This window comes from Durio zibethinus, chromosome 18 (genome assembly GCF_047325235.1).
Source record: "Durio zibethinus cultivar Kanyao isolate XHJ-2024 chromosome 18, ASM4732523v1, whole genome shotgun sequence".
NCBI lineage: Eukaryota > Viridiplantae > Streptophyta > Magnoliopsida > Malvales > Malvaceae > Durio > Durio zibethinus.
In genome coordinates, this window is record NC_143179.1 from 6,643,887 (window position 1) to 6,658,686 (window position 14,800).

At 34.2% G+C, this 14,800-nt stretch overlaps 2 protein-coding genes across 6 annotated transcripts; one reads left to right on the forward strand and one right to left on the reverse strand.

Annotated features, from left to right (window-relative positions):
- The first annotated feature begins 1,354 nt into the window (after positions 1–1,354).
- Positions 1,355–8,165, forward strand: LOC111299087 (uncharacterized). Of its 2 annotated transcripts, none has more exons than XM_022894043.2 (14): positions 1,355–1,781; positions 2,247–2,355; positions 2,990–3,051; positions 3,192–3,279; positions 3,434–3,495; positions 3,575–3,671; positions 3,853–4,329; positions 5,224–5,874; positions 5,969–6,133; positions 6,214–6,318; positions 6,429–6,512; positions 7,020–7,194; positions 7,303–7,348; positions 7,533–8,165. In XM_022894043.2, exons 2-14 carry the CDS (start codon positions 2,257–2,259, stop codon positions 7,663–7,665), a joined length of 2,244 nt encoding a protein of 747 aa, XP_022749778.2. In that variant the 5' UTR covers positions 1,355–1,781; positions 2,247–2,256; the 3' UTR covers positions 7,666–8,165. The 2 variants fall into 2 exon arrangements, with proteins under 2 accessions (XP_022749778.2, XP_022749779.2); XM_022894044.2 differs by having other exon boundaries at positions 1,755–1,927.
- Positions 8,166–8,444: 279 nt separating this feature from the next.
- Positions 8,445–14,241, reverse strand: LOC111299088 (uncharacterized). Of its 4 annotated transcripts, none has more exons than XM_022894047.2 (13): positions 13,983–14,241; positions 12,627–12,880; positions 12,378–12,451; positions 11,615–11,774; positions 11,428–11,452; positions 11,190–11,279; positions 10,296–10,467; positions 10,137–10,210; positions 9,776–9,845; positions 9,516–9,587; positions 9,306–9,439; positions 8,965–9,038; positions 8,445–8,768 (listed from the first exon to the last, which is right to left on the reverse strand). In XM_022894047.2, exons 2-13 carry the CDS (start codon positions 12,817–12,819, stop codon positions 8,710–8,712), a joined length of 1,197 nt encoding a protein of 398 aa, XP_022749782.2. In that variant the 5' UTR covers positions 12,820–12,880; positions 13,983–14,241; the 3' UTR covers positions 8,445–8,709. The 4 variants fall into 4 exon arrangements, with proteins under 4 accessions (XP_022749782.2, XP_022749785.2, XP_022749780.2 ...); XM_022894050.2 differs by having other exon boundaries at positions 10,152–10,210; positions 12,627–12,903; XM_022894045.2 differs by having other exon boundaries at positions 12,627–12,903.
- Between the last annotated feature and the right edge of the window lie 559 nt (positions 14,242–14,800).

Below are 14,800 nucleotides of genomic sequence, written 5' to 3' on the forward strand. Positions count from 1 at the left end.
CTTGCTTTTTTTTTTAGAATAAGTTAATATAAGTTGAATCATTTGTACCTTTTGGCTCCAACACAGCACAAGTTTATGGACTAGATTATTATGTCTAAAGAAAGTTGGGTAAAATTTTGGTTTTTTCTTCCTTTTTAAGTAAGAGCAAATAAAATAATACAACAATATAAAAACCCTTTTATTTTGGGAGTATGAAACCAAAAAGGCAAAAAAAAAAAAAAAAAGAAGCGATAAAGAACTCAATATGAACAAATTCAACATGTTGCTGACGACCAAAAACGGAAAATCCACCAATTTTTCATGTCTACATCCCACATTCCAGAAGTCTCGATTGTTCATTGACAGAACAAGACAGCGTTTAAATTTCAGCATAAAAGACTTGAAAAACTACAGCTGTAAAACTTGAAATTTGAAATCAATAAAGGAATGCTAAATTTTTAATTTAAATAATTAGAGTTTACATTTTGATTATTTTAAACATATAAACATAGAATGAAATGAATTTTTTTAATCACATACAATTAAAAAAATAATTTCACTCCCTAAAAGATATAGCTTCACCGCATATAGCTATAAACTATAAAATACAAAATTGATCATTTTAAATAAAAAGAGTTGAAACAAATTCATTACTCTAAAAAGAATTCCCATAAGATACAAAATTAAAAAAAAAAAATATTTTAGTCAAAATTAAATATGACAATCTAAAATATGATATGAAAATGATATAAATAAATGATACAAAAATAATATAACTTAAAATTTTAATAAAAATTATAAATAAATTTAATAAAATAAAAAATATATTTTATATTTTTATATTAATATAATTATTATACATGATTTTCATGTAAAATATAATATAAATATAATATTTTACATGATATAATAATAAAAGTTATCAAGTTTATTTCAAATACAATCTATTCATTTACATAATACAGAGGGAAGGTATCTATAATTAAACTTGAAACATTTTTTCAAAAACAAAAGACAGAAACCTTTATATTGTTAAGAATTATTAAAGAGCAAACATAATTATATTATTAAAAATTATTATGAAAATAAATGTTTTCTTCCAAGTTGATTGGCCAAAAAAAAAATATAGAATATTGAAATCAATGTTACTTTAAGACTTTAATTTCAGTAACTATTGTGACATTTAATTAGCATTCAACTAGTGGCCTGAAACTCTGATGAAACATTTTTTTCTCAATGTAAAATTAGTATTTTTTTAAAATAATTGACCTTATCAGATTATATTTATACTGGTTCGATAAATTGGGCTAATGGATAAATTTCTATCATTAATTTGGGTTTTTATATAAATAATAATAAAATAAGTAGACAAATTGAGTTCGTGTTCGTTAAAAATATACGAAAAAAATTAGACGAAAACTGTCAAATGGAGCAACTGTACGGAATCAAGACCTTTCCTCTTTTTCTCCTCTGCCTGAGAACACAGTGAAAGGAAATTTAAAAAATCCCTAATTTCTCTCTCTTCATTTTTAAGCAAAAAACAATAAAAATAATAAAGCAGCCTCTTTATTGTCCTAGTTTTTTTTTCTTAGTTCTTAACTGTACCAAAGCTTCCCTCTGTAGTTACCAACACCCTTTCAAAGATCTACAGATTTCTCTCTCTTTTTTTTTTTAATATTTAATCCAGTTTTTATTGCTCTTATAATTGACATAATATTCTTGGCGTTGGATCCGAATTAATTCATTTAAAAGCGTCCAAAAGAAAGTTGAAACAAACTTTTCCTTTTTCTCTTTGGTTCCAGGTCAGTCCTTTGTTTCGTTTCTTGTCTTCTTTTTTTCTTTTTTTTCTCGGTCAACTTTTCTAGGGTTCCAAACACGTCCTTATTTTATCTATTTGTGCTGCTTTGTGGTTTTAAGTTGCTTTGATTTTTCAGATCCGTTGCCTTTGGTTAGTTGAATTTTTGTATATTATTTTTTTTGTTTGTTTGATTAGCAGGGAAAATAGGAGGTTTGTAGTTTAGATTGTTTAATTTTGCTTGGCAGTGAAGGGAAGTTAATGTTTAATTGATTTTTATGGGAATGATAATAATGTAGAAGAAAAAAATTTAGAATTAATTGAATTATAATTTTTGAAATTAATTAATATTTTTGTGTCTGCTGGTGATTAATGATAATTTGGACAAAATTAATGTCGACTGACTTTTTTTTTTAATTTTTTGTTCATTTTTTAAAATTTTCTAATTTGGTCTTTGCCTATTTTGATATAGGAAGGGTGTGATGGCGAGTCGAGTGAAGGAAGACGAGAAAAATGAGCGAATAATTCGGGGTCTTCTCAAACAACCGGAGAATCGTAGATGTATTAACTGCAACAGTTTGGTATGATTTTCTTTTTTATTGTTTTTTCTTGTTTATGTTTTGATCCCATGATTGTAGTCAAAAAGCTGTCGTGTCCTGCTATTGATTGATGGAATAACAGTGTGTGAATTGTTCATCAAGTATATCTGGTTTTCGGATTTAGTTATCGATATACTTGCTTATGTATGTAGGCTTTGAAATCAATAATACTTGTGGTCCCTTTATGATTTATTGTACAGACTATATTATTGATCCTGCTATATTTATATCCCTGCAAAAATGGCAAATTAACCCATGAATTTTGAAAAAAAGGAAAAAGCAGGTTCTGCTTAGGCTGTTAGTTATGACTAGTGAGATAGTTTGTATAGTTTGAATATTGATAAGAATTTGTTTACAATTAGAAAGCCTGATTAAATTTTTGGTGGCTGCTGGGATCTTCACTCTTAAACCTTTTGGGGAGTTTTGGTTGTTCAATAAAATATTTTTTCGAATATCCTCACGAAATGTTGCTTGCAGAAACTTCGCAATTGAAATATGTGTTTTGGCTGCATTTTCCTTGTGCTAAATTGACTGTGATTTCCTTTAATGTGTAAATTTTGGAGTGTGTACTTTCTCTGTCATAGTGTTGCTATTTGCTAACTTGTCAGTTGAGCAGGGGCCTCAATATGTTTGCACAAATTTCTGGACATTTGTTTGCACCACCTGTAGTGGAATACAGTAAGTGTTCAGAGTTTTTTGGCACATTAAGGTTTATTTTAAAATTGGCTGCTGATTAGCTTATATATGAGACTTTAGTGCCTTTGTAATGATAGTCAGTAGGTTTACTAAAACTGGCTCCTGGTTTGAATTGTTTCCAGTCGGGAATTCACACACAGAGTTAAATCAGTATCGCTGGCTAAATTTACTTCTCAAGAAGTTATTGCTCTTCAAGAAGGGGGAAATCAGGTATAGATAAATCCTCTCTCGCTATCTCTCTCTCCCTTCCCTTCTTTTCATAAAGAAAAAAAGGAAAAGATTTCTTTCATATATATGCAATTTTCTTTTCATTTCTAATATTCCAGTTTCTCATTTTTGCCTTGTTCGTTTAACTTACATGCAGCGTGCAAAAGAAATCTATTATAAAGAATGGGATCCTCAGCGTAATTCTCTTCCTGACAGCAGGTTATCACTCAAATATCCAATCTTTTGGTTTTGTGCCTTCATTAGTTACCATGTTTCTGAGTCAAAATTTTGTTGCCAGCAATGTTGAGAGGCTTCGTGACTTCATTAAGCATGTTTATGTGGACAGAAGATACAGTGGTGAGAGAAGCTATGACAAGCCTTCACGAGGAAAGATGGTAAGATGCCCTTCTATATTCCTAATTTCCATTGAATGTCGATCAGCTATAAAGTTCTGAGATATGATATGATAGACGGTGATATTATAGGTTAGGTTCCTACTTCTGGATGAGGGAGTTTTTAGATATCGTGATACTGAAGAGTGCTGTGTTATGATTTTCTGAATTGTGCATTATGCAGGGTGACAAGGAAGACTTTTATGAGAATAGGAGGACAGATGGATATCAGGGAGGGTCTAGAAGTCCACCATATGAAGATACAAATGAACGGCGTTACGGTGACAGGTCCAGTCCAGGGGGAAGAAATGATGACAGAAATTTTAGATATGGTTATGATGAAAGGCGAAGTCCTGGATATGATCAAGAAAGTCAACAATATGGTGATTACAGAAGAAGTCCTGCTCGTCCTGAGGTTGTCAATGACTGGCGCAGAGAAGATAGATTTGGTAATGGGAGGAAACCTGAAGATCGTAGAATATCTGATGGAGATCCAAAGTTAGAAGGGAGGTCACCTGAGCGACCAAAAGATTTAGAGTCATTCAGTGCCCCAGTGGTTCGTCCTGTTAGAGAAATTTTGGGTGAGAATGTAACACCCCTTCGTATAAGTGAACCTCCAAAGGCAAATGGCAGCAGAACTGTTGATGGCCCTCAGACACAGGTAGTTTCTGCTATGTGCTAGGTAACAATAGTTTAATGTTCTGGTCAGGGTTTTGTTTGGGTTTAATTTGCAATGTTCACAAATCTTTTCTTTGTTTTTTGTGCTGTTCCTCATCTCTCTCACATAAAAGTAATTTATTTATGTCTTAGCATTATGCCCTTTTGAATTTGTTACAACCTATAGTGTTCACATGATGCTTTTTGCCACAATTAACCACTTGGCATGGTTCTCATTCCTTTAAAATTTACTTTTTCTCTTCTCTTTCTGTAATTTATTCAGAGTATTTGTCCTACTTTTGGTTGGGGTTGATAATTCTTATCGTGTTGGGAATCCATCTAGACTACCTTATTTTCATTAGTTGACAACCTTTTATTGGAGCCACTAGGTAGTGTGTGCAGGAAGTGACTCTATTCATGCGGCTAATAATGATAATTTTCTGAGTTATGGACAATTTGATTATAAAACCGTCCTACTTTGCTGCTTCAACTCTTTTGCAATGTTTGGTGTGATGATTTATGCCTTGAAGTTACATAAACTTGTACCAATAGATAAAAGCATCTCAGGTTTGGCTTTCCATAATAAGTTCCTTGCAGTTGTTTTGTGGTTGATTCTTTTCATCTTTAGGCTATCTGTCACTCGCCCATGTGTGAATTCATGTGCATTTTAAGTGGAATATAGGTTTAACTTGGGTGTCAATTGTCACCAAATAAATGTATTTTTAATGCTGTTAAAGAATCATCAATCTAGAACTTTGCATGGTCATTTATTAAGATTCTTACTTTTTTTTATTATTGCTCGAAGGAAAAAGATGTTTTCCTGTCTTCCTTTATTTTGCTCAATTTTATTTGGGTAAAGAAAAAGGAAATGGACTTACTGAAGTATTACTTCTAGCAGAGAACTGCATCTTCTAGCAGCTTAGGATCTACCAGCGGGAATCCAGCAGAAGTCAAGTTGGAAACGACAGTTAGCTTAATTGATTTTGATGCTGATCCTGAACCTCCAGTAGCTTCTGCTGTTACTCAGACACAACAAACTGCCGTGACTCAATCCATAGTGCAGCCAACAAGTTCTACCAATGATAACAACTGGGCCTCTTTTGATTTTTCCTCGCAGACAAATGTTTCTCAGGCCCCTTCGAATGTGAACACCCTGGATTCTGTTCTTTCTCAATTGTCAGTTCCACCATCTGTACCTGGTCATCTATCAGGAGTATCTAGCGGTATTGGTGGTTGGATACCTGCTCCTGTGGCCAATGTGAATGCAGCACCTCTAATTGGTAATTCCAATGTTGCATTCACAGGGCAGAGCCAAACATTACCCTTTGGTGCTGCTGCTCCTGCAGCTGCTAGAGTTAGCAATTTCTCAACATTGCCTCCTGGTGCTTTGACAGCTGCTCCTGGATTAATGCCTATAATGCCTGTCAGCAGTGGTAGTTCCCAGGTCAGTGTTAATAATGCTGGACAATGGCCTAACATGCAGTATCAACAGGCGAATTTTTTCTCAGCAACCAGCGGTCATTCTACTAGCCAACAATTTATGCCATCGGTGGGTATTTTCTAGTTTTCTTATATTTTGTGACTTTTTTTTTTGGATAACTGACTCTTTGTTAACCAAATTTTGTGTTGCAACTCTTTGGCAGCCGTTGTATTTTGCTCCTTCCCAGCACATGCAGGGGCCTTTGAGTGCACCAGTTGCACAAACAACTCAAGCCGTCTTGAAACCTGTCCAGGATGTCACTTCTACTGTTGCATCACAGCCTCCCCCTACAGAAACAAAAGCAAGTGGAAGAAAAGAACTACCTGTGGTAATTTCTGTTTAGACCAAGGACATTGTAGTTTTTTGTTGCGAGGATTATTTATTGGGTTAGCTTCTTGTTTTTTGTAGGATCTATTTACTGCAACCTATCCTACCTATCCTGCATCTGCACTAGGATGGCAAACTGGTCCACCACGTGGCATGGGGTTCACCATGCAATATAATACTGCAATGGTACTGTTACCTTTCAAAATAAATTAGGTTCACAAGTTCATTATTTCTTACTTAACTGCATTTCTAGTTGATGAATCACTTATAGTTCTCCATGCATTTTGTTGTTACAGCCAATGTCTGCTTTTCCACAGTCATCAAGATCGATAAACCCATTTGATCTCGGCGGTGAAGCACCTCATTCTCAAACTCAAACAGTATGTTATTCACTTCTTTTGAACTATTTCATTGCTTGTACCACTGACTGACTTGGTCCTAGTGGGGTATAAGGACTCTGATAACATTATGACAGTTTATAATGTTTGCATGCTTGTTTTGTTGGTTTACGTAGAAATTAAGTCTTGCTGTAAAATTTAAGTGAGAGAGAGAGAGAGAGAACAGGGTTATTGTTTAATTTCTTGATGCTATTTTGACTCTTTTGGCTGAGCCTGTGAGGAAACTTGGGTTTATTTGACTCTGTGGATCATAGCTGTCTAATCCGGATATTCTGGTTGACAATCTTGAACATAATAAACACTACATATGAGTGTGATTTTGCTTGTTACTTTTTGATATGCATGATCAATTAATTCAATAACTACAATTCCCAACCTACTCTCACTTTTTAATCCCTATGCAAAGCATTTGTCCTTGAACTTATCCAGGAGTTGCACATTTATTGTTTCTTTTGCAATCTTCTTTATATTGTGTTGCTTGTGGTGTAGTTCCCTTCAATGGCTTCCTTGCAAGGTGCCCTACCAAATGTGCTACCTCCTACTGGCCCAAGGCACACTTCTAGCTTTGGTACTCCATCATCAGCATGGATGCCACCTCAGTCTTTGCCTTATGCTTCAGGGATGCCATTGCAGCCACCGCCTTATGCATCAGCAGTGCCACAAAGTAAAGCATTTTAATTCCCCCTTCTCTCTCTCTCTCTCTATATATATATATATATATATATATTTAATTTTGTTTATTTAATATGCTGAATTCTTCAATACTTTACAGGACCATACCCAGGAGCACAATTACCCAGTAACTTGACACGTTCCAGGTAAATAATTTCTCAGTTCTTGAATAATAACTTTTTACCATAAATTGTTGTAAAAAGGGGAAAAAAAGGAAGAGAGAGAGAGCTTATGGTTACTGGCTGTGTCCAGTTGCTGGTTTTGTCCAACAACTTTTAAGTTTATTCTATGTTTATATTCCTAATCTTTGAGTTATTCATTGCTTTGCAGCCATCAGATTGGGGGCATTGGCAGTGAGGCATCTTTTGGTTTTGTAAATACTGATCAACAGGCGGCTGTTAGATTCTCGGCACCGGCTACCCCACAGCCTTTCTCTTCTGTTGGGGGCAACCCATTTGGCTGAATATAAAGAACAAAGCATCCCGGACCCCATATCTGGTTAAGCACACTATTGTTGCTACCTGTTAAATTGATGAGTGGAAAGTTTTGGCTTTAGCTCAAATGATCCAAGCCCTATCATAAATTCTGTCATTCCTTTCCGGGTTTAAGGATCTGTTATCCATACTGGCCGAAGATAATTAGTTCGATGCTCACACATAGAGAGAAGAGCGAGAAAGCTGCAAGCTCAGATTTACAAGGGTCAATGGTTGTTTTTTTTTTTTTTTGTGTGTGTGCAGATATGACGTTTATTGTAATTTCCATTAAGTGATCTGTGTATTGCCTTGGTACAAATTGTATCATTTCCGCTCTTTTTTCTACCTTGTATTTCCCCTTTGTGTTGTATGATTTTGCGGTCTCTCAATGACTCTGGACAACCACTTCCGAGTATGTGAGTTTTTTAAAGTTGTCACAGTTTGTAACCTTGTAATGTACTATTATTGAATATTGTGATTATTTGAAGAATTTGCAGTTCGCATTTTGTCTTTGGCCTAAAAAAGAACAAAGGAATTTTTTTTAGAAATATTTTGTTTCTATTTTCTTGGATGAAGTCCAAATTCCAGATTTCCCCTTTCAATATTTGAATTAAACCAAAATAAGAGGCAAAAAAAATGACATATTTTTACTTTTATTTTTGCAACCTTTGACCTTTGTCAAATTTCGGGAGCTGGTACTTAAATTTCCTAATGAGCCATTCGTTTTTTAGGCGAAATAGCCCATAAAAAATGTAATTTTGGTTGAAGCTTTTGGAAAAGTCAGTTGTATTTACAAATATTAATGGGGATTTTGTTTGACATATTTCAAAATTTAAAAGTATTTCCATATTCCCACGTTAAGCTGAGATAGAGGATTGAACATCAGCTTCCTTCAGGCAAAAGAATTGGGATGTAGGCGTTGCCCCGGCTCTATTCCTTTTAAGCAATGCTTCAAAGCAGATTGGTAAACATTTATGTAATTAAAAGGGTCGGAGCAACTGCAAAAATCATTTGAACACCTTTCATAAATTTTTTCATGCAGGTTCACTCGTTTGTCTGCACCTCAATATAACAGGAGCCACCAGCATCCACACTGCAACATAATAAATCTTATTCTATTAGTATGTCAAATCTTATCACCTAATCTCCTAATCTTGTCTTTTAACAATCTTTCTGATCATAGTTTAGTCTGTTAATCATCATTAAAGCATCTGAAAGTCAAAGGAAACCTCTATGTTTGACAATGGCCCTGGCAATCATATCAAATCTAGTTCTGATTAAGTACTTACGATAAACGCAGATGGCTAGCCATTCATTCACTATCCTGACCCAGGTACTGGTCCAACCAACATCGATTGTCCATCTGCAAAACAGTGTCGGAGTAAAGTTATTACATTCTTCTCATTATCGAATAAGTTGCTGTTGCTTTCGGCTTTACGAACTTGCTAATCACTGAGAAACGTCTGTAGAGATGTTACTAAGAACTAACAAGTAAATTAGTCATAATCTATTCCCATCTACTCATCTTTTCGCAACACTAGCAAATAAATATTCAAAATTCATTATAAATCAAAGTTCAAATGCATGAAGCAATAACTACAGAAATATTATGGCAAAGCAGGGGACATACTTTTTAATAGTATGATGAGTATTCCAACCAATCAATAGCATTGCGAAGTACATTGCTCCAGTAGCAAAAACAAAGTGGAAGAAACCGTAACCATATGGTAGGGCATCCTCAGCTGGTGTGTCCTTTTTCCTGAACTGCAGCTGTTGTGAGATGCATTTTCATGGAAAAGGGAGATAACTACTAAACATTTATGAAGCTAGTGGAACAAACCTGAAAACATTGAGAATCAATACCGGTAGAAAATGTAGCAATAACCATAGCCAGTAGCGCAACGACAAAGCTCTGAAAGAATAAAGAGAGTTATCATCATGCTTGTGGTAAACTTTACAACAAATTGCTATTAGATGGGGAAAACACAAACACTTTTTTCCTTATATGGAGTGTAAGTGGTTGAGTTGCAGTAGTTAGATGAGCAGTCACTAATACTTGGTTCAAAACATTTAACAGATTTCAAAAGAATGAAATATTACTATGATCGTGAGCCAGTCCGTTTTGTTTGAAGCTTCTGCTTTCCTATTACAATTTTCCCCTGCCGGTTCACTGCAAAAACATAAATGTCATAGAGCTAAAACTCAATAAACCAACAGTCTACCAAAGTAAAGAGCTAATAAGGATAAGACTATCTTTTTTGTAATTTCTTAGGGCGGTGACAAAACTCATGGGGATTGTTCCATAGGTCCATATCCATAAACCACCTCAATCCTAATTGTTGCTTGATTTGTGATTGAACACTGGTTTTAGTGGTTGCAGTTGTAACAATGAAATGTTAATGAATGCACTCCGAAAACTCTAAAACTGATCAATTACTATCCCAAATGCCTAAAATCATGCCTTCGGATGGCGCACCAACAGATGAATACCACATAAAGCCCCATGAGCCCTGGAGTTAAGAAGCCAGCATTCACCTGTTTCAGAAAGAAATCATGCATTTGATTAGAAATCATGCTATAGCATTTAAGAAGTGAAAGGCCAGGCGTGACCAGAACATACTTTAGGGTGGAGGGAAACACTAGTCATCAGCTGCAGGAGTACCAGTGTCCACGTGATGAAGGAAATGTTAAGGAGGCAGGACGGTTCTGGTGCATACCAAATGTACATCATGATGATCCCCACTATGCATATAACATATGCAGCAGTTGCAAGCAACATCACATGGATGTGGCTACAGAAAAAGTAATTTTTCTATCAGCATTAAAACCCAAATACATACTGAAAAGTAAATAACTAAATTTCTTTGAATGCCACAGAAAAGAGTTTTCCAAATGTATGCTAGCTTTACTTGAAACAATTGTAGGAAATATCATATATCTAACAGGAGCCACAAAGTACATATTCCTCACTTAATCAATTGTGCAAATGCAGGACAGATGTGACTGGAAGAAAATGGCTGTATAAGTTTGAACAAGGTTCCATGCTATGACAGTAAAGAGATTCAATTATGTGATTTAACAGAGTAATCACTTTAGATCTTGAACTCCAAATCATGACATCTTATTTCTGTGATTACTGCTGCAACATAAAACATGAAATAAATAATGAATTCAGACTTTGGAATTTGCTTTAATTTTCAGGGTAAAACTTTAGAGCTGAATAATTCTTACTACAATCTATTGATAAGAATGTTCACTCTCTTCAGCTGGTGAGAGATTATTCACTGCATTGTACATTTACAAATGATTTATATAGAAAGTGCAAATATGTGTAAAGGCCAAAAGCAAAATCGTATCGGTTATCTCATTGTTTGACTAATAGAAAATGGTTTCCACTCTCAAAAACATCAAAAGAAAACATTTTTTTTTACTTGGGAAAATTATCTAATAAAAGCAGAATTAATGTTCATATTCTCAGGTTTCAGAATCAGTTCTAGGAAGGGATAAGCCTTACCATCTTTCTGCATTTTTATCTAATTGACAACAATCATTCAGCCATGTAATGAAACTGATTACGCTTACTAGCTGAACTAGGAGAAAGACCCTGAAAAGGATAAGCAGAAAGTCCTTAAACAATAAAATTGACTTGTGTAACTTAGGAAGCATCGATCTTCAACTTCCTGAACAGACTATTCCAATAACATTGTACATGTCTTATACAGATGAATTTATAACAGGAATCTATGATGTACCCTGCACCAAAATGCGCAATCTCCCCTGCCAAAAAGAGCAACGAAAGGAAAAAGAACAACATATCAGAGATTTGATGCCAACTACAGCAAAATAAAAAACTGGTGCTAAAGTCCTAGCTAGGATTAATTATTAAAAGATGGGGGAAAGAGAGAAAGGTGGTAGATTTTTGGAAAATAGAACACGAACCGTATATTTGTATCATGAAACTAGGAAGCAAAAAGGAGGTGACTGTCAAGGCAATCCAGAGGCCTATCTTTGCAGACCACCATCCTGAATGCCATGAGTCTCTGCAATTGTACAACCTTGGGGTACCAGCAGTTGAAACAAACATTACAAAATAGAATGCCTTCAATAAAATTAAGGAATAATGCAATGGAATCAAAATAATAAAAAAACTAAAAAGTGAAACTACATAAATTTGTAGAAACCAAGCTTTTCACATTTATGCATTGGAATGGATCAAATGCAGGTAATGTTTTCTGTATGTATCAAGAAGCACAATAATGATAATTCCACATGTAGTTAGGCTAAACGTCATCTTCTTTACAGGTATTTTCCAGAATAAAGTAGCAATTATGCAACTTTAAAGTTGAAGATTTTTGAACCCGTAGCTAGCTCAGTTTGGTTTGTGCAGCCACTCTTAAGAGGTGGCATCAAATTTCAGCACATTCAATCCTTTCCTCTATCCCCAAGCTACCACTTTCTTTGTACCAAAAAAGTTAAAAAAATTTTCTTAAAATTTGTCATTAAACTGAAATTTTGTTACTCTTTAGTTTCATGGTTGCTCCTCATTTTTTCTTCATCATTTTTAAGGTTTGACAAGAGAGCATTGTGAGGTCCTACTCTTCAGCATTGTGGTATTTGACATTCAACATCTAACTGTTGAGCACAGAATGCAATCATTGTCAACAAATAAAAAAAAAAATCTATCATTATGAATCAAGGATACAAAACATCCCAAGCTCACGCGTAGGACTCCTCCTGCGCCCAAACAACCACGGCCACCATGGCAATTCTTGAGTTCTACAACCACATTCCCATATACGTACCTATTAACGTTATTATCATAAAGCTCTAGCCAAACCAGAAACTGAAATTCAAAATGCATTAGGGTAATACATTTATCAATGGGACAAACAAGAAGCAAACCCAACAGCATGTCTCACAAAACAATGTTGATGTAAAAAAGCAATCTTACTTTCCATTTCTGGGAAGGCATTGTGGCCATAATCTCGGACAGCCCAAGCCAGCAAATTTGACACTAGAAAGATCAATGCATAGACATATCTAGCCATCCATGGATTAGAGCCATTCCTGAACTGGCTAAACCAGGACTCATCCTTAAAAACTCCATGTCTCTCATTGAGGTTACTTCCTACACCACTCTCCATTTTTCATCACATTACAGACTCAATGTTCCAACAAAGTAGAAAACCTGTAGATTCCGGTTCACTGAAAAAATGAAATCTTGTTATCTGCAATAAATTAAAAAAAAATTAAATCAGATAACAGTAACATTAATAGATTCATTGTTTTGTCCTTGTGGATCCATGTTATCGATACCTGAAAGTCAAAAAAGTGAAATTATAGAAAATCGTGCAAGTAAGAAAATTGGTTTTGGGCTTTTGATGATTTGGGTTTAGAATAAAGCCTACCAAAATTCCATGCGATTAAATTAAACTTTTGATTAAAGTAACTAATCACAAAGAAACCCATTTGTGAACTGAAATAGCTTTCTGTTGCAACAAAAGCTCAGTTTATTGCGTGCAATGCACGACAAGGTACCAACTTTTTTTCTTTTATTCAGAATTTTATGGCTTTATACCAAACCATTGGATTTAAATAATTTTTGGCAGTGAATCTTTTGGGTTCATGCACATGAACATCGAATATGAGTTACAAGAACAATAAAGAATCCTAATTTATTTTTGCTAAAAATGAAAAGAACAATTGTTTTTTTTTTTTCTTTTTGCATGGAAAAGCGTGCAAGATTGATTAACAGATGAGTAAAGGAATCTTTGCAATCTTTTTCTTCCCTTGCAAGTCTTTGTCAAACAAAACTCTTTCCACAGCAGGAAACAGAAACAAACAGTGTTTGATTCTTTGGGACGATTCCACCCTTCCTACTGTGGTGGTTTCATGGGCTTTACAGTTAAAAACAGGGGTAATGCTGTCAACATGTAAGATTATGTTTACACAGTCAAATGATGTTTCAAAGTACAAAACTACTACCAGGATTCTCTGCTAACGTTGGTAAAGTTCAACGTATTAGATGAGAATATTAAGAAAAAACACAGACAAATATTCTGGAAAAAAAAAAAAAAAAAACAAAGGAGAAATGGTGTGAAATGAAGGAAACTTGAAAGAGAAAGAATCAATAAATTTTCTTTCATAATTTGAAACATTTGTTTGTTATATATCATTTGCATGAGTTTCAAAAATCGTTGTATTTTCCATAAAAAATTAAACCAATATAGAAGTTTACAGCTTTGAAAGGCTAAAACCTCAGAATCATAAAGTTACAACAATGCAATCTTTGAAGAAACGAATGTACCTGCAAATGAGTTTGGCCCCAAGCTTGATGATCCGAAACAGAAACGTTTCTGCAAAGAAGAGCTCTCTCCCTCTCAGATGGAAAAAAAAAAAAAAAGAGAAAGAAAGAAGAAGAGAGAAACGCAAAGAAAGAGAGATTGTGCGATTTCTTTCTCTTCTTTTTTCTTTTAATTTGTTTGGGGTTGTTTCAAAACGGTTTTAGGAAGAATAAAGAAAGAAGGAGAGAGATTGCTTTTGGAGTTTTTCCTTCATTGCTCCCTGCTTTTCTTCATTGCTCCCACTGTAAGCTTTTTATAGCGTCCCTGGTACTTTTAATCCCAACTCAAAACACACATAAAAAAATACGAACCAAATTTAAAATATAGCAAAAATCATATAAATTTAATAAAAAATTAAAAATATTTATATTTAACATATTAATATAAATTATAAAAAATAAATTTTATATTTTACAGAAAATATATATGATAAAAATATACGAATTATTAGAATAAAACTATCAGGTCTTGATCATTAATAATTTTGTTCTAAATACATATGAATAATTATTATGATTACGTCGAATAAATAAAAATGTGATAGGAAAATAAAAGTATTCGTACTTTGAATTTGATTAATTACAAAAGATTTGGATTAACTAAAATTGGAAATGCTTAAGATGGACACATTCGAGTTGGTTGAGAAAGTGGGCAAATGACAACAGAAAGTTGATTGAATCATTGATGTTTTCACTCAAAGGCACAGAGAGTTTGCATGCACGCCTAAGACAATGATGTTCAAGGAATTATTGTACAAAAAATCCCATGTCATTGTTTGGTT

Bases quoted from the DNA above. Each gene is read 5' to 3' on its own strand.
- LOC111299088 (XM_022894047.2), bottom strand. From the start codon at position 12,819: ATGGAGAGTGGTGTAGGAAGTAACCTCAATGAGAGACATGGAGTTTTT. The intron at 12,452-12,626 runs GTAAGATTGCTT...ATGTGGTTGTAG, and splicing joins TGCCTTCCCAGAAATGGAAA to AACTCAAGAATTGCCATGGT. The intron at 11,775-12,377 runs GTATCCTTGATT...ATTTTATTGAAG, and splicing joins GCGTGAGCTTGGGATGTTTT to GCATTCTATTTTGTAATGTT.
- LOC111299087 (XM_022894043.2), top strand. From the start codon at position 2,257: ATGGCGAGTCGAGTGAAGGAAGACGAGAAAAATGAGCGAATAATTCGG. The intron at 3,496-3,574 runs GTTATCACTCAA...TTTTGTTGCCAG, and splicing joins AATTCTCTTCCTGACAGCAG to CAATGTTGAGAGGCTTCGTG. The intron at 6,134-6,213 runs GTAATTTCTGTT...TGTTTTTTGTAG, and splicing joins GAAGAAAAGAACTACCTGTG to GATCTATTTACTGCAACCTA.